The sequence below is a fragment of the Durio zibethinus genome, chromosome 4, assembly GCF_047325235.1.
Source record: "Durio zibethinus cultivar Kanyao isolate XHJ-2024 chromosome 4, ASM4732523v1, whole genome shotgun sequence".
Taxonomy (NCBI): domain Eukaryota; kingdom Viridiplantae; phylum Streptophyta; class Magnoliopsida; order Malvales; family Malvaceae; genus Durio; species Durio zibethinus.
Window position 1 is genome coordinate 5,634,246 of NC_143165.1, and position 21,660 is coordinate 5,655,905.

The window sequence follows — 21,660 nt, forward strand, 5'->3', positions numbered from 1 at the left end:
AATTAAATCGAACCAAATATGAATCAAATACGAATATTTTATCATTTAAATGAATTAAACTCGAATGAACAAAACTATTTTTTTATCGAACACAAACTGAGCTCAAACACTTATAAAAATAAACGAGCAAATCATAAATACATATTTATTAATGTTCAGTTCGTTTACTAACCTAACCGCAAGTAATTTCAAAAATGATGAGAAGAAATTTGGATCACAAACTGCAAACTGCATAGATGAACATAAAAACAAAAGTATTTCAATCTATAAAGAAGCAGAAACTCAAAGTTGAAAAAAAATAAGAAAATGAAAAAGAATGTGGGTTAAGGAACATAATCATGCTCAAGGACTGGCTGTGTTCTGGTCATTGATGCAGAAGGCATTTTATCTCCCCCAACCCAAAATGTATCCAAAGCAACAGCTTTATCAGATTCTTTCTCCATAGTTTTGATCTTCATCCTTCTCCTCATTCCACAGATGATTACTCCTGCCACAATCAACATGACCAGGCCAATGATTCCAGCCACAAATCCCATCACCCACCATTTCCAAATCCTTCGTTTCTCCTCCGCCATCGACGATGTCACAACAGAAAAATGTCCTGATTTTCCCGTGACACAAACATTCCTCTCTGTCATGTTCTCAAACTCAACCGACCCACCTGCTCCAAATCTGACACATTTGAGTTCTGTCACATTTTTGTCTTCTGCATCAACATATGGAAAATGGATTGAAATGGGTTCACTCACGGTGCTCAATGTGATCCTTTCATCGCTTAATGTAGTTAAATTTGAATAATCATAAACGTTGAAGCCGATGACGGGAGAGACCAATGAAAAACCAGGAACCTGATAGAATTTCGAAGACAAATTTCCCATGTTATCATAAACTATAGCTAATCTTTTCACGTACGGAAGTGTTCTAACTCTGGGTGGGATCTGAACAAAGCTCAAATTGGCTCCTCTCCGCCATAAACTGCCACTGCGCAGCCTGACGGCGGAAACTTCAATGGCAGAGAAATTTGAAGGAAGGGGAACTTTGTTCAAAGTGCCTGTACGGTGCTTCGCCAATGTTTGATTTGCGAAAGAATGAAACAAAGCGTCTAAAGCATCTGGATCATGGCTGTCCGAGCCACCAGAAATTGTCGACAATAACGAAGAAAAAACCATGAAGATGGTGAGCCAACTTGTATCAGACCCCATCAAGATTACCCCATGTCATGACCCGAAACAGGTTTCCTTCTTTGATCAAGCTTTTGCATCAAAACAATGCAATGCAAATTCCAGGTGTGGCCTTGGAAATTAGCAGGGCAAGAATGAGGTTGAGAGTGGAAAGGAGCAAAGGAAAAATGATAAGCAGCAGCCCTTCGTTAGTTGAATTGGTAACGTTCGAATACTTTCCTTTTAAGATTTAAGTTCGAATCTCGCTGTCAGCAATCCTTTTTTTGTAAAAAATCTGTAAATCCAGTATAAATTTTCCGTAATATATGTGATTTGCCTTTTATGAAAAAAAAAAAAAAGGAAAAGCAGTAATGGGAATGGAAACTGGCACACAAAAAAGACAAGTTTCAAATTCATCAAATACTATTACTATTTCTATTTCTATTTCTATTCTCATGAAACAAAAACCAAAAGAGAATAAATGAATTTTAATTCGTTTCAATTGGTGTTATTTGAGAGAGAATTGGTTGAGCCAGCGGTGCCAACGAGGCCATTGAAGGGGAGACAAGTTCCACGGGAGAGGATAGAGATCTGTACACACTCCAAATTTAGGTTTGGTTATTTTTAGCCAAGTGGACTTTGAAGCTTAATTTTTGTTGGTAATTTTTTTTTTTTTTACGGTTTGATCTTTAAATTATGACGAAATATTTTATGTGATACATGAAATCAATTTATATTAATTAGTAAATCAATCATTTAAAAACCAAGATAAGAGATGATTTTCTTTCACTTGAAATTTAAATTTTATTAAATGGTCTAAGGATGTCATCTACATGTCGATTTTGTTACAAGATGCTATAACATTTGATATGTTAAAATAATAAAAAAAATTATACTTTATCATTTTATTTAAATAAACTTTTATATTTTTATTACATTCAAATAAACACTTAATTTTCATTTTACAATCAAATAAACTTTTAAATTTTAATTTATACCCAAATAAACCTTTAGTTTTTAATTTATATTTAAATAAACGCTTAACATAAATAGACTTTTGTTTGAAATAAAGACTTATTTGGATACAAATTATAAAATAAAAATTTATTTGAATACAATAAAAATATTAAAAAATTATTTAAATAAAATGATAAAATTCAAGAACTTTTTTTAATATTTTAACCTATTTGATATCACATTAAAAAAAAAATCATTTGAAGGCTATAATTGGTGTTTGTATTCAACAAGAAACGAAATTATCAAAAAATTAGGTAGTGTTTGGTTTTAGAAAATAGAGTCATTTTTTCTTTTTATTTTTTAGAAAATGAAAAACACGAGTTAAAACATATTAGTAATTAAAAATAAAAATAAAATTTTAAAAAATAAAAATAAAAATGGGTTGATATATAAAAACAAAAAAAATATATGTTTTTAATTATGAAAACAAAGATATACATTACTTTTTTCCGTACGTTTTGTAAGTTATTATATTTAAACACTTTTTAATGTCATTAATTAATAAATATTTATTATATTAATAATTAGATACCATTAATAGTAATGTCATTAAATATTTTATTTATTTCCTTATTTTGTATTTTTAGAAAACAAATTTTATTGTCATTTACCAAATACATTTTTAAGAAAATAAAAAATAAAAACAATTTTCTAGAAAATAAAAAAAAATTTTCTCAAAACAAACAAACCTTTAAATTTAAGATTTAATCTAATCGATTTATGTAATTATCTTTAAAACGTATTATTTAACATATTTAAAATTTAAATCTTGATATCAACATAAATTTGCATTTTTTTAATAAAAAATTGACTAAAACCATTTGCAACTAAGTCTTCGGGTTTGAAGAGAAAGTAGTATGTTTCTTTAAAAAATAAAATAAAGGGGGAAAGAAGTTTGTTATGGTGGACGGCTACTATTTTGCCTGACATATGGATGGATGAAGATTAATTTTGTGGGATAATAGCAAATAATACAAATGGAATTGAAAGAGTGCCACTGCCAAACTGGCATATTTGGGTCAACCTTGAAAATGATAGATTAAAATTGTTGGGGGATTGTTATTCAAAATTTGATTTGAGTTCAATAAAATTTTAATTTTTAAATTCAAATTTAATACAAGATAAAAATTAAATTATTCGAATTCATTTGATTATATTTATTTATCAAATAAAAAATAAATTCGATTATTATATTCAGTTCAAACTCAATTATTTATATTTAAACTCGAACTCGAATTAATATATATAGGTAAAATAATAAATTTTAATTAAAATAATAAAAATATATATAAAAATATAAAAATTCAATTAAGCTTGCAAGCTATTTTAGTTAGGCATTATGATGCTTGAACTCGACTTGATTCATAAATCAAATTGCTCAAATTTAAGCTCAATTCGATAATAATTTAATTAAATTCAAATTTTATTGGAATTAAATCTAAATAGTTTACAACACTTGTATATCATTTATACTTCTATTGAATTCGATTTTAAAATTAAAAATTTCAAAGTTCATATTCAATCGTAGCTAAAAGAAATGGGATACACATCATTGCATTCGAAATTTATTTATATATTTCAGAACTAAATTCTAATTAATTATGAGATTATATTGCTTTTGGTAAATATGTAAAAATTTTTAATGTAAAAATTTAAAAAAATATTCTAATTAGTTAGCTTTTTAAGTGAAATGAAGGCAATTATCAATAAAATCTATCAAATTATGCAAATAATCTTGTGATTTGTTGATAGAGTATTGAAATCATAGTTTCAATAATCAATATTTAAAATTTAACAATCTCAAATACCAAAAAAGAAATCACTCAAATTATATTAAACTAAACTTTAGACATGCAATTTATTTACACTAATAAAAGAAAATAATGGAATTCAAAACTTAATTCAGTTTAATTTTTAAATAATAAAATTTTTTTAATAAATTTGTTATATTTTTTAAATATATTTTTTTAATAAAAATTTTAACATAATTTTTACTATTGAATAAGTACTAATTGAAAATGAATTATAAATGAAATTTTCAATAATTTTTTTTTACATATTATTATGTTTTTATCAAATTTTATTAATCTACCAATTTAATTTTTTATTAAAATTTTAATTAAATATTTATATTAAAAAACTTGTTGGTGTCTAGCTATCCGTGAGGGGTAAAATCTTGAAAACAAAAAAAAAAAAAAGAAGGAAAATAAGGTGAATTAAAGGCTTTAAAGTTAAGAGTTCTAGTTAGTTTAAAAATATCTAAATTAATGGAGCTATTTATACCTGTGTAGCAAAAGACCTTATAGGCTTAGATAGCCCAAGCTTAGCATAAGAAGATTAAGGTTGACCTTGTAGAACCGAACTACAGTTGATTTTTCACTCAAGATATAATAATCCAACGCTCTTTGCTGCAGTGGCTGAACTGACGTGAATATCAAAATTTTCGATCGGCTCGACAGATTAATTAAAATGAAATGATCAAAATGCCCTTACCTATAAGTTGACTTACTCTCCGGAGACTATTTTTTTTGCTCTTTAAATATTAAAATGCCCCTAATAAAACATAAAAAGAGCTTCACATAAAATATTTTTTTACTCTTAGGGTAGGTTCAAAGTTTGATCTCTTTCTGTCAAAAAAAAAAAAAAAACAATATGCGAAGAGAGAGACCCCTCAAAACGTGGATTGCAGATAGGGAATGAACCAATCAGAATCCTATCTTATCCACGTGTCGATCACCCGAAAGACCGTTCCAAGCTGAGCGCCAAAACCTCACCAATCATAGCAACTTCATACAAGATCAAAACACTGTGAAAGAGGCTGCAAAGCCAAGCAACGAAGGATAGGATTTGTAGCGTTCGAGCAGCCACATATCCGAAACAGCGAAACTTTGAAATGGCGACAGCAGTATCATCATCATCCTCCATGGCAGCCACCGCCATTTTGATTTCACGTGTCCCCGTAGCCATTAGAACCACCTGTTGCTTTGCCTTGCCGCCCCTCCCTCCTCGCGTCTCCACCTCTTCCTATTCCTCTTCCGTCAAGCTAATTCCAGGTACTGCTTCACTTGCAAGATCTACATGCATGTCAACTTTATCTTCTGTTGTTCTATCACCATGTTTGAGGCTGAAAATTCTTTCTTTTTTTGTTATTGGGTGTGAATTCGAGCTTATTGAAATGAAATCTATGGTGGTGGCGGTGGTGGGTGATCTAGGACCAGAAATGTTGTGCTGGTGAAAGTGTTACAGTAGTTGCATAAGAAAATACTGAAATTTATATATTAGTATTCTATTAATATTACAATTATTATATTTATAACGTGTTTAATTCAAAAATTACGTGTCATAATTTTTATAAACATAAAACAATAAAATAAAATTTTTTTAAATTTTATTAAATTTATATATAATTATTGTTAAAATTTTAAATTGTATTATTTTTATGTTCTATTTTCGTATTATGTGCATCATGCTGGCAGCCCTTCTAATTATGCTGGCAGCCCTTCTAATTTGTAATTGATAACTCTGATCTTCCTAATGCATCATGTAATAATGTTTTAAACATTTCAATTACTTACAGCATTTTTTCACAATAATATTAATTACTTAAAATTTTTAATCACAATTTTTATCACACTTTTTAAACATACTTTTTTCGACTAAAACTTATTTTAATTTTAATAATAATGTTAAACTAACTCTTAGTCTATTATTTAGAATTTAATCGTAAAATGATATCATAATATGGTGAGAATCCCTCTCATTATGCTACCAAAGAGAGCCTCAATCTATTGCTTAGGGTCTAGTCGTAAATGGGATCCCTCACACTAGGCTGTAAATGGGAGCCTAGAAGCAAATCTATGCTTTGAAGTAGGATGTCCACGGACACCCCTGAAGATTGAAAAAAAGCAAAAATTTTGAAAGGAAAATTTTCTATGGATACCTCAAAATTTTCTCGACAACTTTTTTGTCGATAAAGTTGGTAAATCTGTTAACAGTTTTAATGAACACTCCCAAAAAAAAATCTTAATTCATCAGTGAGAGACCCTCAAACTATTCATTTGCTGAGATTATGTGCATTTCTTAAAAGTTTCTAGGATTGGATCTATACCTTATTGTTCAATTTAATCCATGTCCACTTCATGTTAAAAACAGAATCCAGGAGGTTTTCTCTGTTCCAAACAAAAGCCTCAGATGAACCCTCTATTGAAGCTGGGGATCTTGTCACTGACTTGAAGGAAAAGGTGGATACATTGGCCTTAATACAGCACTATTAACAATTCCAGTCATTATATCTTCTAAATAATCAATTTCTTGCTCTTTAAGCTGCTTGGCCTGGACTGACATGGCTTCCTTCCCATGTTTACTAGTGGGATAAAGTTGAGAACAAGTCCACAGTTCTTCTTTATGGTGGCGGTGCAATTGTTGCAGTTTGGGTATCATCCATTCTTGTTAGTGCCATTAACTCGGTCCCTTTGGTAAGTAACACCGGTAAATTAATCTACAAATTCATATATTCGTTTCGTATCTGTTTTGTGTCAAACACGTAATATATATTTTTTCGTTTTTACTGAATCCATATATAGTTTTTGTCAAAATTTTAAATTGTATTACTTTCATATTTCTTTTAATTGTTTTTGTGTTGTGTTATTATCTCAATGTCTAAAATTATCAAGTCTAGATTAGATTTTCTTGATTAATAATCAGCAGTAAAATTGCTAAAACCTGTCTCCCCTTTTGATTGTACTTTGCTTACCAGCTTCCAAAGATAATGGAGTTGGTAGGACTTGGATATACAGGATGGTTTGTCTACAGATACCTTCTCTTCAAGGTAAGATTTTCTAAATTACGTTCATGCAATCATTTTAAAAAATGACATAATTTTTATTGGGCAAAACATTCTACATTACTCCTCATTCAAACAATTTCAAAACGTTTAATTTCCACTCTAAAAAAAAAACTAACAAAATGAATTCGAAATTTAATTTAATTAATTTATATAATCATTTTTAAAAAATAACATCTAACATGTTTGATAATTTAAAATTTAACATTTGTAATTATTTCTCTTATTTCCAAATTACGAGTTACAAATTCGCGCTTTAAAGTCTTAAAATTGGCTTATGTTTGGGATGTTATTAAAACCTTATCGGTTTTCAAAGTATTTAGAGTAAGAATAATGATATATATAGAGTTATAGACACTGAAAACCATGTGACAACATGCTTATTTCCTCAGTCAAGCAGGAAAGAACTAGCAACGGATATTGAGGCACTGAAGAAGAAGATTGCCGGAATCGAGTAGACTCACAAGATTGGCATGCTTAGTAATTTGTGAGCATTTTCGTTTTGGTCCCTTTGTACACTGTGAAAGAGACATCCGTATCCTGTAATTGGATGATTGCCTTGTATGAATTCTTGGTTGCTGTGTTCATTGAATAATGCTTTACATATATATATGCCATGATGTGGAGAAAGCAACCCTTTTCTTCCATTCAAGTATACATTGAATTTGACGGTGTATTAAATAATTTATTTCGTATAGGACAGATATTTGTTAAAATGCCTTACATGTCTTGGAAAGGGCAATGGAATAACAAAGTAAAACATGAAAAGGGCTCTGTTGTTGAAGCTGGGCATGGATTTTGCAACTTCCATTAATCTTGATTATTTTGGACAGGACACAATCAAACAACATGAAAAAAAATAAGAAAATAAAATGATTTAAAATTTTGATAAAAGTATAAATTTGACAAAAAAAAAAAACAATTTCGCATCGACATATGAATACAAATTGTCACAAGATAATTTTTGTATTTTATATGTATTTAACAAGTAACAAGAATGCAAAGATTGACAAATCTAACTTCTGTCTAACAAAATAAATAAACAAAAAGGTTAATATTACGAATAATCTTTAAACTATAATGAAATATTTAGTAATATTTTAATTTTAAAAATTTTTAATATAATACTTAAATTATGAATCCATTAATTAAAGTGATATTCACATTTAATATAATTAACCGTAAAAGATAGCATGTGACGAACAAATAATTTTTTAAATATCACATTAGTTATTAATTCATAATTCAAATATTATATTAAAAATTTTTAAAATTTAAATAACACATTAAATATTTTATTATAAATTATGGATCATTCTATACATTAACCCAAAATGAAATCAACATAAATAAACCTAATATGAACAAACGAATATATATATATATATGTGATTTGTTCGTTTAAATTTAAAAATGTTCATGTTCAATTCGTGTTCATTAAGAAAATTGTTTTATTTGTTTGTATTCGGTTGGTTTAAATAGTAAGTTATTCGGGTTCGGTTAATGTTCAATTCAATTAAGTTAAATGAACTCGTTCATGAATTTTAAACGTACGTATATAAACGAAAATATTCATAAATAATAAATAAATTATAACCAAATAAATTTAAACAAATAAATCTTAAACAAATATAAATGAATTCAAACAAATATAAATAAATTTTAAAATAAAATTAAGATAAAAGATAAAAATTTAATTTTATTAATATTATTATAAACGAATAATAAACTAAAAATAAACCAGCTTTAAATAAGTATATTCATTAACATAAATGATCCAAACATACCTATTCAATTCGTTTAATAACGAGCATAAATATATTATTCAATATCATTTATTAAGCTTAATAAACAAATAAAAACCGAACATGTACGCGAACAATTCGTTGAAAGCTCTATTCGGCTACACCTTAAGCAGCAAAGAATACTTAAGCATGAAGCTGGAAACAACCAGGAATTCCTGGAGACTCTGCTTAATACTATCATGAAGAGTCAAGAATCATAAAAACACTGAAACCATGCAAAATACAACCCCCCCCCCCCCCCCCAATCAAAGCCATTCAACAATCAAATTCAAATCCCCAATTTAAGAAACATAAAAAATAAAAAAACCCAGAATCACAAACATCATCAATATTAACAAATTCTCAAAGATTTCATCAATAAATCTTTGAGAATTTGAATATCAGAATCAAGATCAAACCTGAAAACCCATGTCAAGTTTTAAGAGAAAAACAATACTATTTAATAAAGCTTAAAATTCCCAAGTATCGAATACCAGAAAAAGAAAGAAACTTTAGATCTTATCAATGTCCTCGTCCTCAAATTCAATATAATCATCGCCGCCGCCATCATCTTCCTCATCAATCCCACCGGCAATCCCTTCATTCAACCTCGTATTTTCAGGGAGCTCTCCATAAGCCTTCAAAAGCCTAGCTTCATCGGGCATGTATTTCAATATGACGTCAGCCTTATCATCTTGATAATCCCTGAGTCCAACGAGGATGATGTCACCGGCGGCGATCCAGACCTTCTTGTGCATCTTGCCGCGGATGTGGCAGAGCCGCTTGGTCCCGTCGATGCACATGGCTTCGCATCGGCCGTTGCCCAACATGCGGCTGACTTGAGCGTATTCTTGGCCGTCTTCTTTGAAGATCAACTCTCGTTTCTCGTCATCGGCTTCGTTCTTTCCCCTCTTTCGATTCTTTCCTCCCTTTCCTTTGTTCTTCGGCATCTTTGATTCCCTTTGGCTTTGCCTTTTCTTTTTTTTTTTCTTTTTATTTATAGTAAAATATCACGTGACTTGTGTAATTTGTACCGAAATACTTTTTATTTATTTTTAAATAATAATTATTAAAGGCGAGGAAAAAAAAATAAACACTTATTCAAAATCCTAATATTCAATTAGGATTGAATTGATTTTTTTTTATTTAGTTCGAATTAAATTTAAATATTAAATATATATATATATAATAAATTTGGATTTAATGTAAAAAATAAAAAAATTGAATTGAATTATATATTTTTATTAATTTTTATAAAATAAAAATAATTATTTTATATATAATCTATTTAAATATATTAAAATTTTTATTAAAATAATATATAATAATTTAAAAATTAAAAATCAAGAAACTAAGCTAAACCAAATTATTAAAATTCGATTTAGATCAATTAGATTTCAAAAGAATGCAGTCTAGATTTAGATCGAATTTTAAAAATTTATAATAATATATATTATTCAAAAAAATTGAACCAAATTTAATTTAATTCGAACCGTTATCATCTCAAATAATTTTATCATTGTAGATATTTAGTATAATTACAATTCAAAATATATTAAAAGAAAATTTTTGAATAAATTTTCTAGTAAATATTAAAATCCTTTTAATAAATCCTTTTAATAAATGAGATAAATTTTATTTATACCGAACAAATTAATGTTATGTTTTCTGTTTCAAAGAATTTTTTTAGGTATAGTTTAATATTACTATTGTAGCTAAAAAATCTCCATTTAAAAAAAAATGTACACTTGAAAAGTGCTATAAAAAATTTGCTGAAAAAATTTATGATTTTAGATTTATGAATGTTTGGAATTACTGTGAATATCTAAATAAGATATGATGTTGAAAAAATTTTATTTTTATCAAAAATAAATAATTGATTAGTATTTGATATTTTGTTTTCAACTCGTAAATATCAAATTGCAACTATGCTCCCAATTAACTTTTGAAATTGACTCACTTTTAACAGTTAAAAAGTATTTTTAATTCAAAATTATAATATGATTAAAATTAAAAGTTAAGTGTTAAAATTTAAATATAATACAAAACGAGACTTTAGTATAAAGAAAGTCGCAACTTTAAAATTAAAAAAATATTAAAAATAATAATTTATAATTAAAATTTTAAATCTATTAAATATCACGTTTTATAAATGATAACAAAAAGTATCTAACCCGTTGTTGTACTTGGTACATCTTAAGCTTTGGTCAGGTCAAGTGAAAGAACAACAACCAAAAACAAGGGGTTAATGGAACTAAAGTAAATGGGCAGAAACTACATCAACAGGAGTTTGTTAGTGCCTGATGGTTAACTCAGCCCCAAGATGGAGGATACCATTTATGAAGTAAAGTCTGTCTTCAGCCATGAAAGCAGTCCAAGGTATGGCAATGGCAAATAAATTCCTGTAGCCAACTGCCTTGCCATCAGTGAATGTGTTTTTGCCTTTGTATTTGTTAATAAACTCCTCTGTCGGCTTTGACCTTGCCGCAAATTTGTAGTCGAAGGCAAATCTATCGGAAACTTTTTTCTGAATTCTTAAAAATAGATTTAATAATTCGTGTATTTATATAATATAAAATATTAAAATTTATAAATTTATATTATATTTTATATAAAAATTATATGTCATAATTTATGTCAATATAAAATAATAAAATATTTTTTTTTAATTTTATTAAATTTATATGTAATTATTGCTAATTTTTTAACACGAGTGGTATTTTTGATTAGTTTGCATAAAAACAATCCGAAGCAATGGTAAGAGCTTTGCTGGTCCATGTTGCAATGGGCTGATGGGGAAGTTCAAATTCCACCACCTTAACAGGTCAATAATTGTAAGCTCACTCAACAAAAGCGACGGTTCAAGGTAGCAGACTCCAATGCAGTCAAGCTTCTTTGTCTATATGGGGCTTCAGCAGCGAAAAAGAGGGCCTCAAGCCCAAGCTTTGATGCAACATCATAACCAAGATCATTGCATGTTAACACCTTCTTATGCTTCCGGTAGGTTATATAAGGTTAGCGAATAAATTGTGCATGGCGTGAACCAAGCACTTCTCTTCGGTCTTCCGGTTTTGGGTACTGAGCCGTGGCCACAGCATCTTCAGATGCAATCTGGAGATCATCACTGGACAATATTGCCTCAACCCCAGCTAGTGGAAAAGCCATTACCTCTTCTAGGAACCTGGAAAAACGTGCCCCAAAAGCACATATATATAATAAGCCTCTAAATCTGCATAATTTCATCAAGTTATGCAACCACATTGCCAGGCTAATAAAACTATCGACGTCGTGTCAAAAAAGAACATGAAGCTTGCAGAACAGGAGCTTACTTGGTCATGTCCTTGTAACGGGCAGATAGATACTGCATTGCAGCATCGGTCAAAGGTTGGACGGCCTCACCCATTAATACACTCGAAGGAAGATCCAAAGAAAGCAGAGCTGATTCTGGTGTCATAGGCAAATCGCGCAATAGCCGATTGCAATATCTCATGCAAGAGGCAACCTCAAATCTATCAGCAGCCATCAGCACATCAAGCAAGCTCTATGAGGTCAGCTTAGAGATCACGGGTTCAAAGTAATTTACATATGTAATATCTTTTTCAGTCAAATAAATATAAAAATAAAAGTGTTAATTATCTTTTAATTATTAGAATGCTAATTTGTAGTCTTCCGCTAAGAATTTTTCCGAATGCAATTCAATGAACTCTTAGAAAAATCATAAACAACTAAATGGCTTACAATTTAATATTCTTTCAGTGTACAAACAACAGAACATAAGAAACAAAGAAAGAGAAACTCATTACCATGAATCAGTATGCAAAAAAACATAGTAAAACATACCGACGAATCATAACACTTTTGAAACATCATTAATCAAACGTAAATGGATTGAATCTTTTCTTCCTTAATCTTTTCACATGAATCTTTTCATCCCTTCACCAGTTTCCCTTCATTAAAGCTTTGACTGAACATGGGGGCGTTGACCCATGCAGCCTTCCTGGGCGACGACACCAATCCGCACACAAATCCTCCGCCGTCTGATGATGACCTTGCATGCTTTGTTCCCTCCAATTCCTTAATCATCTTATTCCACACGCTCAAAGCAGTTGACGCCGTTGATGATAACGAGTTCGTCCAATCACAAACGTCCATGGATGTAGACTTTGACTTGTTAATGCTCCGGTGTGTCCTTGAATGGAGACTCTCTCGGATAAGATCACGGAAACTGATGGCGGGAACTGTTCATGGCCGGGACATTGGCACCGCCTAGAACTGTAGCGCCAATGTTGAGAACCCGATGGAACCTACCAGAGCGTCGGCGGACTTGAACTGCATCGAAAGACGGAGTCTTCACAGCTTTGAAGGCAGAACCAGGCGGAAGAAAGTTACTCAAAAGGAACCTGACGCTGCCAAGGAGGGTATCACCGAGGACACCGACGGCGAAAATTTCAACTGAGACCCCACACGTTTGGCTAGAAAGAAACTCCGATGAAATCTTGAAGAGAAATTTATCGTTCCAGGTTGGTTTCCTCCGCCGACACGGTCAACGCAAGTACGAAGCTTGACAGAAGGATCGATCCAAGCGAAGGCGTAGGTTTGCATGCGGCGGAGTTTAGAGGATGGTTCCTTGTGTCCTTGCGCAGATATTAAGGTTATCTCCAACACGTAATTCTCACCATTTCAGGCTCGCTCTCTCTCTCTCTTAATGGAGAGAGAGCAGAGGGAAAGGAAACGGTGAAGAAGGCTGAGGGAAAGTGAGTTGGAGTTGGATATTTGTAAGTGTAAACTGCAAAAGGAAGGAGGTTATGGTTATAGTGTCTGTTGTATTTACAGGTGGGAAAATGGAAGAAATGCTGAGTTGGGGTAGTTCGTTCTTATTTTTAGATTTGTTTATACTTGTTCAACGTTTATATTTATTTAAGATCTATTTAAATTTGTTTGATTATGACTTATTTACTATTTATGAATATGTTCGTTTATATATGTTTATTTAATATTTATAAATGAATTCGTTTAACTTAATTGAACGAACATAAAATGAACATGAATAATTTATTATTTAAATAGTCGAATATGAATAAATAGAATAATTTTTTTAACGAATACAAACCGAACATGAACATTTCTAAAAATAAATGAACAAATCACATATATACATTCGTTTGTTCATATTCGGTTGGTTTACAGCATTAAGTGCAAACTCACCCAAATCAATTCCATGGGTAGGAGAAGTTCAGTCGCTGGAATAGAATTTGAAACTGGCTGGAATAGAATTTGAAACTGAGCAGAAAAAGGGAGAGAACTACCATACAATTTGAGCCATTCGTGAATATCAATGACCAGAAAGATGCTGTTAGCTACATACAAAAATACTCACATGTAAACAAATAATGCATCCTTTCTGACAAAAATATGGAATAGAATGAAAAAAAAGGGTAAAAAGAATACAAAGTTAAAGAATTATCAAATTAGATCAACTGCTAAGGTTGCAAAACACAGTTGAAAATTAACCTGATGTTACTATTGTTGAATTTGAGTTTACCATATTTACAGTAAGGGGTTTCACTTTTACATACTTCCCTTATGCCTTCTGATGGTGTTTATGTCTCATCCTCTCTTGTTTATCCTTACTTTTTTGCTTCCTTTTCTCTTTCTGCCGGTTGCGTTGCTTTCTCTCTGTCTCTCTCAAGTACACCTTGCCAGACATCCTCACCTGTTGATGCCATAACCATAGTCTTTTAGGATGGTTAAATCGACCTCATCTACAAACTATTCGGATTCGATTCGAATAAAACTCAAATTTGATTTGATTATTATCGAATCAAACTCAAGCTCGAATAACTCGATTCATCGATCGAATCGAGTTTGAATATTCTTATACCTCAAGTAGCTCGTGAATATAATTAAATTTTTATATTTAAATATTTTTTATTATTTTTATTAATAAAATATCTCGAATTAGAATTTAAATTCGAACATAAATAATCGAGTTTTTATCAAATTTAATAATCGAGCTTTTTTTATATATTAATCGAGTTTAATCGAACGAATTTGAGTAATTCGATTTCGATCACGAATCGAGCTCGAGCTAAGAAAATAAAACTCGATCAAGTTCGAACTAAATACCGAATCACGAGTTAAGAGTCGAGTTTGAGCTCAAACTTTTCACTGTATTAACTCAATTCGACTCGATTACACCCCTATCTCTGCCAAATCCTTATCCATAGCCTTTAAAGTGGAGGAAAACCATTTGACCCACATTTTACCCTCCGGCCCTTGAACTGGTGGTATTCTTGCATCATACCAGTCCCAGGATTCACGTATACCATCTGCCGTGCACTGTGGTACGCCCAAACATTTATAAGTAGCTCAAGGACTCGTGAGTAGCAATGCTTGTCCTGTACAACACAATTACTACATTGAATACTGCAGAATTAATTGACTTGCAAAAAAGTATATCGGAATCTACTCCCTTAAGGAGCACAGAAGGGGTGAGATCTATATTCTGTAAAATATGGAATTTTGCAGCATCCTGATCGAATTTTGTGCTTCCAAAAGTAGCCGAGTAAAAAAAAAAAAGCAAGTTAATAGCATGCCTATTTCTTTCCACGTGGCGCGGGTAGTTTTCTAGTTTTAGATTGATTTTAATAGCAAGAAATGGAGCAAACAAAGTTGTTGAATTTAAATCTTGTCTGAAAGAGAAGATCAATCCAAATAAGCAAGCTACCTTTGAGAAACTCAGTAACTGTGACCACTTTGATGGTGCTTATCATACAGTTGTTCATCTAATGCATCCACAAACATCCTGCAAATGATACATGTTGAGTTTACAAATTGACGTAGTTTAAAGTGTTCATGGAGAGAAGTCATTAAGTGTAACAACTCTCACCTCGAAAACATAACAAACTCTAGGAACGACTTTGTTAGTAAAGCCCAACTCTGCATAACAGACCATGTGCCTCCATCTTCAGGCATGGATGGCAACGAAGTCAAATCGTGCTTTATGCCATACATCCTTTTAAGAGCCTCAGAGAATGCAAACCTGCAATGAAATGATAAATGAGGCAAGTAAATATGATAGTACAGTAAATATATTTATGCATTTTTGTAAAATTCCATGCTTTTGCATTTGAAATAATTGATAAACCTTACAGCTCTTACTTGCAATTTCCAGCATTTATAGCATCACAAAATGACCAAAAGTCGTGCTGCAAGCTATTTCTTGGATCCATGTCCATCTGAACCCAAAAGTAAAGTGCATCACCATACTTGCACCTTTCAATGGCGTCTAACAATGAAGTTTCAGCAATCTCAGACAAGGATGCCTGTTTTCACCCCACAATTATATATGAAAGAGTCAAGTGCACAAATAGAAGAACACAATATATTTCATTTAAGGTGTTGCTAAGCCAAATGACATAATTCTCATCAATTAATCCACAAAAAAAAAAAAGATGTGTTTAAAATGAAGAGGTAAAAGAGCTTTCTGAAGGAAAATAAAGAAACAAGAAAAAAAATTTTCGGGGTGGGGGGGGGGGTGGGGGAGGTCACCCATTAACATACCTTCCTAGCGATTGCTCTCCACGACTGAAAACCTATCCAGGCATTCCTGTGTAGACGTTCAATCCGGTTAGCAATTGCAACAAAGGCCCCATATTCACCAAGAGTATCTCGGTAGTATGCGTTGTTAAGCAGATGCAGACGAGATGGTCCATCAACATCATCCATCCTGGGTCTTCAACCTTTAGTGGACTGCAACACCCATCAGACATAGTTAAATCAGACTACAGGATACAAGTTGCCACTGCTTCATGCAGATTCATCAAAACTAAGGATTCCAGCCATGCATACTCTTCCTTTTACAACTTTTATTTCTTTCATAAAAGGAGAAATGGGAATCTAATTGTTTAAAAGTAACTTTCAATAGAATTTCTAAATTTCATTTTATGTAAATCAATAGTGGAATAAAACAAAAATGCAAACCCAATATGATGCTTTCACTAAGTCACCAATCCAATTCCACGATGAAACTCGGTGCAGGAAAGGCCAGGTTCCTTCACCAAAGGTTCATAAATACACAATGGTTGACGAGTCCTTTCAAGCCCTCTTTCATCCCTTTCATGCCCTCTTTCATCCCTTTCATGCAAGTCATTCCTCACAAGGTCAGCCCTCTTGGCATTTCAATATAAGTCTTCCCAGGTGCCATGAGGTTGATCAGTTCTATCTTTCAACTACAACATATTTTAAAGAGCATGGAGCTTCATTAAGTAGCAACCTAAACAAAGACTGCCGAAATTGTTCAGCTATTTGTGGATAGTATTCTATTTCCCAGAACAGTTCTTACCTCTAGTTCCTCCCGTCTCCTTTTAGTATTGATACTATGCATCTTTGTTTCTTCCTCCCAAATCTCATATGAAAATGAATCATTCATAGCAATTAATGAACCAAACCTCTCTCTTCGAGAACAGTTCCACTGTTCCTCTAACTTGTTTAAAAATTTGGAATTCCTGTCTTCAAATGTAGAATTTAGAAAACCCTCAAATAGATTCCACTGCCATTCTTCTTTCAGCTTTGAAGGAATTTCTATGACAGCCTTAGGAGGTGCAACTTCTGATGGAAGCTTGAGAACATTTTCCAGTCGCAAGATATAGCCTTCAACAGTTTCCTGAACCATCAAGTTTTTAACAGTTCCTCTCCCAATTGAAGCAATGTTGCGCGCCAATGGTGACAATTTTCCTTTTGATTTCACTTGCATTATGATCTGTGTCAAAACTTTAATATTCTCCTTAGGAAAAAGATAGCTGTTTACCCTGTCATCTACCTGATGTTATTGCCAATACAAAGTAAGTAGTCTGCCTGATGAACTAGAATATGCATCAAAAGGAAACAGTGATAGAAGCTTACATATTTCCTGATATTGGACAGATCTGGTGCTATGATTGGTTTCCCAAGCCTCATGGCTTTCATTAAAATTTTGGGAAATGATGGCTCCTCGAGGAATGAGCCATATATCACAAGGTCATTCATGCTCAGAACACTGTCGACATCTCCATCAACAGAAACATGCTTCACCACACCACTTGGATATCTCAAGTTAAGAGCAATTCGCTGGGGAAAAGAAAGATATGTGATATGGAGATATGAGAAGCTTTAGAACTATGTCCACATATAAATTTAACCAGAGCACTCTGTAAAGTGATTATGGCCATACCTCAACAGCCATGCTGTAGTTGCTTGTTGATCACTGCTTAAAACAATGATCTTAGGATGGGAATTTGAATTATTACCAGATGAAAAGTCAGCAAAGAGTGGTAATAAAGCCTGTAAAATACGTGCATGCTACAACCACAAGCCCTTGTACATAAATTGACTTCCAACAATTGCAATGAGAACTTCAGCAGGTCCATAACCCATCTTCATTGCTGCTTATCGTTATACATATTCATTGCATTTTCTCCTTTCCATGCTTCTGTAGGAGAACCAGGAAAAACGAAATAGTTCCCTGTATCAAATGTAGAATAGATCATCTGCAGAAGGTACAGGAAGAAATAAATCACTAGAAACGAATGCCAAATTAAAAACCACTCTTAGAAGCATGAGCATTAGGCGAATAAAGTCACACAAACTAGGCATTGAAGTAGAAATAGGCTCAATATATAAACCAGTTACTAGAACATTTTCTAATAAATAGGAGCATTACCACTTAGTTGCATACACTTATCCAATTGTTCAGAACTTCTCAATGGGACTAAACATAAAACCTATACCATTTCACCATTTTCAGCTTCTGATATGTTAGCAAACAAATAATTAATTATCTAATAAATATTACCAGAAGAACATAGTTTGGGAAGACAACAACAGTAGCACGGTTGAAAACTTTTTTCCAATCATTCACAAGCTCAATCTGCCTACTTGAAGTGTATTGTCTAGAACGATCAGCAAGAGTTCTTTCATGAATGGTCCATATAAGAGGAAGAGACTTGAAAGGTTCCTGCATAAAACTATAACAAGTAAACTCATTCATGTTAATTGACTCAAACAAGTACCTCTTCCAGACGAATCTATTAACCATACATCGCAAAGAATGAAGTAAAACAAATTGAAGTCTTCAGCATGTATGCTAAAGCAATGATCTTAAAATTCTGAAAGCAATAGGTAAAGTACAGAGTATAGCCAGATGAAAAATTAAAAATCAAGTATTTTAGCTGAACAAAAGCCTAAAGTTTCTTTTTAAAAAACTCAATTTTATGATTTCTAATTAATAACTAACAAGCTCATTTGTAAAAATTCTAACTTCTGAGAATTGCAGTTTGTCCTTAGATGTGGTGTAATAAGTCTTCTTCAGCAGAAAATGACTAAGAGTCTATCGGGAAGAGAATGGAATAAAGAAGGGGAAAAGGAGCAGGAGAAGAATTTGGAACTTGGAAGTTTGTCTTGCATCCTAACTAGATAATGCACCCTTGGCCTCAAGAAAGCTGACAAGTATGCCATCATAGCTGCAAAATGATATATCATAATTACATATTGAAAGGAAAAAAAAAAACTTTATAGAGGAAAAAGTCAATCATTTTGAAGAAAAAAGAAGGATAGGTTATCTTGAATGGAAGCGAAATAAGTCCACAATTACATAATCAAATTTCTTAATATTAGAATTAATGCAAATAACCAATAATAAATATATAAATAGTCCACTAATTGCTTATGTAAGATGAAGACATTTAATTAAACATTGTCATGTAAAATATCAATCCTAAAGTGGATTTATTACAGATTAACAAACAAACGCACATACTTCAGCCAATCAACTCCGATTTCATTTGAATTGTCGTTAAGAATGGTGATGGGAACTCCAATTTTGCCAAACATTGTGCACAAGACCATCTTCAAGGGAGCAAACCTTCCAAGGAAGAAATTAAAACACATGAAGCTAAGATGAATCCATTACTTCATTTGCTAAGATTTTGTAAGTCATAGTCACTACTATCACTTCCAACATGCCCAGCAATATAAGCACGAAGTTATCAACTGAAAAGACATGTAGAGTGTTCTTGACTCACAACCAGATTTCTAACTATTAAAACCCAAAAAAAATAAATAAATAAAACTCACAAATGATGAAATGTCCAGAACTCAATGTCATTTACCTGAATTTCATAACCAATCTCTCTCAATGCAGTTGCAATGGTCACCATTAGCAATTGTTGTGGGTCAACCAGTAGATCAGCAAACACCTTCAAATATAAATTTTGAAAGAAAAAAAAACTATAAATAAGTAATAACAGCATTGAATGAACAAAAGTAAATGAATTTTTGCACTAACCAACGCAAGCTAAGGCTTTCTACATTGAAAACGGCATTGACTCCTGTTGAAACCAGATGAAGAATCCAAATGCACTTGTTTCTTTTCTCTCTGGAATTTCTCTTAAAGCTTACATGGTTCCAATCTGATATCTTCACCAAAATCCAACCCTCCCATCTCTTTCAAGTACTTCAATTCTCCAAATACAAAATCTTTATCACCCAAAAAGGAATCTTGAGATTTGTCCACAACTGAACCAGGTAAAAACATCTGAAAGAACACCACAAAGAACAGGAAAACAGCAACCGTGCAAATCCATTGGAGATAATCTAGCTTCTTCAAGAGCAAAAAAGGAGAAAAACTCGATCTGGGTCGGCTTAAAAACGGGTTTCTTTCGTTTCTACTACGAGTTCTCTTCAATGAAATCCCACTTTCCAAGGAACCCATGTACATTCTCATCCCAAAAAACCAGCTCAATTAAAAAAAACGAAAAAAAAAAAAAAACACACCCAACTAACAAATCAAAGACAAGACTGCAAGGGTGTGTTATGTGTTCTATGGTTCATTTATTACAGAAACAGAGAAAGCTTGTGAATATTATGAGTAAACAGATATGGCTACAATGGCATTGAATTGTCAAAGAGGAACAAAGCAGTTGGCAAATGGCAATGGATTTCTCATTTTTTGGGTTTTTTTTAACAGATTTTCACGAAGAAGCAAAGCAAGAGAGCGACAGAGTCGGAGGAAAAAAAAAGGGATAAAGGTGAGAAATAGTGGATGAAACACTTAAGATAAAGGGTACAGACAAAGTAAGATTTTGCCTGTGAGCTGATACTTCGGTCGACAAATCTATTGTTCCCTTCGTTCTAGCGTGCCCTGTCATTAATTTAGGCGTGTGCTTTGTGATTTATATTCGATTTAACGTTACTTCAAATCATTCGATTTTGAATTAATAATGTATTCTGTCTTTGAAAAAAAATGATAATTGTTAAAATATCTGTACTTTTAAGCGTACTTTTGTGAAGCCAATGCTTGGGCATTTTCAAAAACAGGGAAATACATATAATTTCATAAAGATGTCAGGAAAAGGTTAAGGCATGAACATTTCAAACAATAGATAAATCTATTAACAATTTAAACAATGTAGGGTACTTGTGACTTTGCCTCGACCATTAAACATTGCCAAATTTGAGAGAAATCCCACAAAAAGAAAGTGGTCCTATGGATGAGCAGGGGAGCTAGTTGTCATCACGTCCCCCTTCTTCCTTTTTCTTTTGTTTTCAAAGAAAGTCATCTCAATGCACAATGGGCTATGGATAGGTCAAATTATTAATAGCAATTCTATTATTCAAGAATTAATCACTGCAAAAAATATTGAAGTAGAGATTTTGAAGATACAAATCTAACTAAATTTTAAGTTTTAGTTTGAAGGTTTAATGTAACATCATAATCATGTTTCGTGATTTACATTTTATACATCTTTTTTAGTTTGTCACATAATAATTTATGTTTATATGTGATAACGGTCTATTAAAGTTATCTAATGTGTATTAT

The 21,660-nt window shown here is 31.8% G+C and overlaps 3 protein-coding genes and 2 pseudogenes across 4 annotated transcripts; 1 reads left to right on the forward strand and 4 right to left on the reverse strand.

The window, feature by feature from the left end:
- Positions 1–97: 97 nt before the first annotated feature.
- LOC111288740 (uncharacterized) lies at positions 98–1,692 on the reverse strand. The gene has a single exon (XM_022879735.2). The coding sequence runs from the start codon at positions 1,200–1,202 to the stop codon at positions 324–326; it is 879 nt and encodes a 292-aa protein (XP_022735470.2). The 5' UTR covers positions 1,203–1,692; the 3' UTR covers positions 98–323.
- A 3,090-nt stretch (positions 1,693–4,782) lies between these two features.
- LOC111288512 (protein CURVATURE THYLAKOID 1A, chloroplastic-like) lies at positions 4,783–7,675 on the forward strand. The gene is made up of 5 exons (XM_022879430.2): positions 4,783–5,230; positions 6,330–6,418; positions 6,545–6,652; positions 6,934–7,005; positions 7,413–7,675. The coding sequence occupies exons 1-5, from the start codon at positions 5,071–5,073 to the stop codon at positions 7,476–7,478; spliced, it is 495 nt and encodes a 164-aa protein (XP_022735165.2). The 5' UTR covers positions 4,783–5,070; the 3' UTR covers positions 7,479–7,675.
- A 1,448-nt stretch (positions 7,676–9,123) lies between these two features.
- On the reverse strand, positions 9,124–9,789 carry LOC111288513 (eukaryotic translation initiation factor 1A-like). Its single transcript, XM_022879431.2, has one exon. The coding sequence runs from the start codon at positions 9,752–9,754 to the stop codon at positions 9,317–9,319; it is 438 nt and encodes a 145-aa protein (XP_022735166.1). The 5' UTR covers positions 9,755–9,789; the 3' UTR covers positions 9,124–9,316.
- Positions 9,790–11,097: 1,308 nt separating this feature from the next.
- Positions 11,098–14,127, reverse strand: LOC111288510 (BTB/POZ domain-containing protein POB1-like; annotated as a pseudogene).
- LOC111288742 (uncharacterized) lies at positions 14,102–20,970 on the reverse strand (annotated as a pseudogene). The gene is made up of 15 exons (XR_016341400.1): positions 20,128–20,970; positions 19,952–20,038; positions 19,600–19,704; positions 19,229–19,303; positions 18,637–18,808; positions 18,016–18,331; positions 17,709–17,912; positions 17,149–17,625; positions 16,806–17,035; positions 16,368–16,556; positions 15,966–16,129; positions 15,694–15,846; positions 15,532–15,609; positions 14,993–15,202; positions 14,102–14,561 (listed from the first exon to the last, which is right to left on the reverse strand). The product of XR_016341400.1 is annotated as an uncharacterized LOC111288742 (transcript).
- Positions 20,971–21,660: the final 690 nt, after the last annotated feature.

What these genes read in the sequence shown, in the direction of transcription:
- LOC111288740 (XM_022879735.2), bottom strand. Translation starts at nt 1,202, where the DNA reads ATGGGGTCTGATACAAGTTGGCTCACCATCTTCATGGTTTTTTCTTCG.
- LOC111288512 (XM_022879430.2), top strand. Translation starts at nt 5,071, where the DNA reads ATGGCGACAGCAGTATCATCATCATCCTCCATGGCAGCCACCGCCATT. An exon ending in TTCCGTCAAGCTAATTCCAG is followed by an intron (nt 5,231 to 6,329) that starts GTACTGCTTCAC and finishes TGTTAAAAACAG; the next exon opens with AATCCAGGAGGTTTTCTCTG. An exon ending in ACAGATACCTTCTCTTCAAG is followed by an intron (nt 7,006 to 7,412) that starts GTAAGATTTTCT and finishes TTATTTCCTCAG; the next exon opens with TCAAGCAGGAAAGAACTAGC.
- LOC111288513 (XM_022879431.2), bottom strand. Translation starts at nt 9,754, where the DNA reads ATGCCGAAGAACAAAGGAAAGGGAGGAAAGAATCGAAAGAGGGGAAAG.